Consider the following 2,468-nt stretch of genomic DNA (forward strand, 5'->3'; position numbering starts at 1 on the left):
ACTGGACATTCATAGGAGAGTCATCACACACACAACCAGAAGAGGCGCACAAACACGCGGCATGCCAAAACAGCCATCAAACCCTAAGTTATTGAACTTCTGGAGAGGCACCCCCAGACTCCCGGATGGGCAGTGGCAGGTGTTGTGTCGTATGCGGTTTTTTTTAATTGTTTGGATGTTGTGCACAACACATGGGTGAGGTGGGGTGGCCCATCCATCTCCGCCAGTCACCCGACAGCCCCTGGTTTGCCCTGCACCAACAGCACGCATGACCGGCAGTCTGAAAGCCATCCAGCTGCTGTGCACCTATGACCAACAGCCCAGCGCCTATGATCTATCTGCAATGTATCGACCCTAGACAAACCGTTTTGGGGCTCCTGGAGGCCCATAAAGCGCAGCCGGGGCAACATGCGTTCCCTTTAAGTCGACCATGCAATGCCTTGCCTACCCTATATTACAGAACAATCCTATGCTTTTCGGTGCTTTTCGATGGGTACAAAGCGAGAAGTCCTGTCATCATCATCGGCCATGTTGAAGTCGGAGGTGCCCGCGCGTGAAGCTGTTTGCTATACTAGTTAAAGCAATAACTTTGATTTAGCTATGAAGTCTCTGTAGCCTGTTCGTTTGGCTTTATGAAAATGCGTGACCTCTGTCCGGCCGTCGCAGTTACCATCTACCAAAGTATGTGCACTTTGCGCAGAATTTAAGCTATAAAGACAAGCAATAATTAACTCAATTGGTGTTCCTGGCCACTCCGGGGCATAGGCACTCCAGGTGGGCTTAGGTCTTGGCCTGCAGAACCCATCCACATTCACAAAATGCCTAAGTCATGCAAATGCGACAGCCTTTTCTGTAATAAATTACACCTCGAAATCCATGAACGGTTTGCCTCATTGGTACAGGTCGCTTGCAATCACGCCGTACACATCTTCATACATCAGTCCAGAATGAGTACATCCTGCTTACATTCGTCATTCATATAGGCAACATTGTGATATCATTGAGGAAGAGCGTGCTACATGCATAGCCAGAAACGAAGCTACGTTAGCAGAGCTTGGTCTTTTGCATTCACCTCCCCAGCCCAACAAAATTACAAGCACTGGATTGAAATCCCGCCGACTACATAGAAGGATCGACCAAGCAGTGCAGCCGGCGGTCGATCTTGTCCGCCCTACATCACGGCACAGTAGGACAGAGGTCACAGCCATTACAGGATCTGATACCACTGAAGAGTCCGAGGAATACTGTGAATTGGAAACAGCACATGAGCGCATGGTAAAGCTGTGACCTTTTGCGCCGCCGATTATCCTGATGAACTTGCTTGTCAAGCATGAATCCCTCTTTCTTTGCTACCCATTCCTTTCACATTATCGAAGGAGGCTATTCAGAACGTTCCTGAACCTAGTCCAGGTGACCTTCCTGGCCTTCAAGGCATTCCAGTGGAGATTCGGGATATGGCTGCAAAAATAGGCTTTGAAATCGGCTGTAGGCCGTTCCAGCTGTTCTACACAGCATATGACAAATGGAAGTCGGATTTCAAGCCGGCTTTTAACAGTCCAGGATCAGCCAAGGCTACCATGGACATGTTCAGCACCCTCTACGAAATGGGCTTCAGGGAGAGAGACCTTCTTGACCAGCAGCAGGTCAACAGGGTGAGCCTCAAAACGGTAAGCATAGAAACCTGTTGCTTTACTGTGAAAATACAGACTAAACGTGATGTTGTTACAATACAAAAACACAACCATTCCAGTCACTTGTTGAGGATGTTTTGTGTATCTGCTGCGCTTTATATGTTAAATTCTCCTTACTGAGAGGTACAACACTGCGCTGCTTAATGGATCTACAGTTCAAGGAGAGTGTCAAGCCCAAAATAGTACACGTGGTGCCACCAAACTTCATCAATGGGCTTGAGGCAGCCGTTGAGGCGGTTGCCAACCCAAACCCCCGGAAGAGGAAGAACTGCTGGGATAGCCAAGAAGGAGATGGGGACGATGGTGAACGTGATGGCACCAAGGATGCATCAGGAAGTGGGACTTCACAGGGTGTGCAGCGTGCCAAGAGGTACATCCTGGAGAAGTTGTACAAGTTCTTCGATCCAGTCCTGAAGGACTTCAATCCAGCATCCAAGATCTACTCGGAAGTGGTAAGTTTGGGGCAGGGTTGAATTATTCATCTTTGAAAGACTGTCACTCAATACTGATGGGTGCTCATGCTTGACTACATACCAAAAAGGAGATTGAGGACTTCAAGGTTACACTGGTTTATTTCCAATCCACTTCCTGCGGTTGTTCCATCTCTCAACCAGGGACTTCCAGACACGTGCGTGTATGTCCTGGTCGGTTGCTTCTGAGTCCAAGTGGAAGCCAGCCACAGTTCTGTCCCACCCAGTGTAACCATGAAGTCCTCAATCTCCTTTTTGGTATGTAGTCAAGCATGAGCACCCATCAGTATTGAGTGACAGTCTTTCA

At 48.5% G+C, this 2,468-nt stretch overlaps 1 protein-coding gene across 1 annotated transcript in view; it reads left to right on the forward strand.

The window, feature by feature from the left end:
• Positions 1 to 308: 308 nt before the first annotated feature.
• The window catches only part of VOLCADRAFT_106607 (uncharacterized protein), a gene marked incomplete at both ends in the record, with an annotated part of 3,010 nt that continues 850 nt past the window's right edge, over positions 309 to 2,468 (forward strand). The window contains 3 exons of the mRNA XM_002954900.1: positions 309 to 543; positions 1,432 to 1,652; positions 1,847 to 2,143. Coding sequence (XP_002954946.1) covers positions 309 to 543; positions 1,432 to 1,652; positions 1,847 to 2,143 — 753 coding nt within the window. The remainder of the gene's footprint in view (positions 544 to 1,431; positions 1,653 to 1,846; positions 2,144 to 2,468) is intronic.

This window comes from Volvox carteri (genome assembly GCF_000143455.1).
Source record: "Volvox carteri f. nagariensis unplaced genomic scaffold VOLCAscaffold_47, whole genome shotgun sequence".
In the NCBI taxonomy this organism is placed as follows: domain Eukaryota; kingdom Viridiplantae; phylum Chlorophyta; class Chlorophyceae; order Chlamydomonadales; family Volvocaceae; genus Volvox; species Volvox carteri.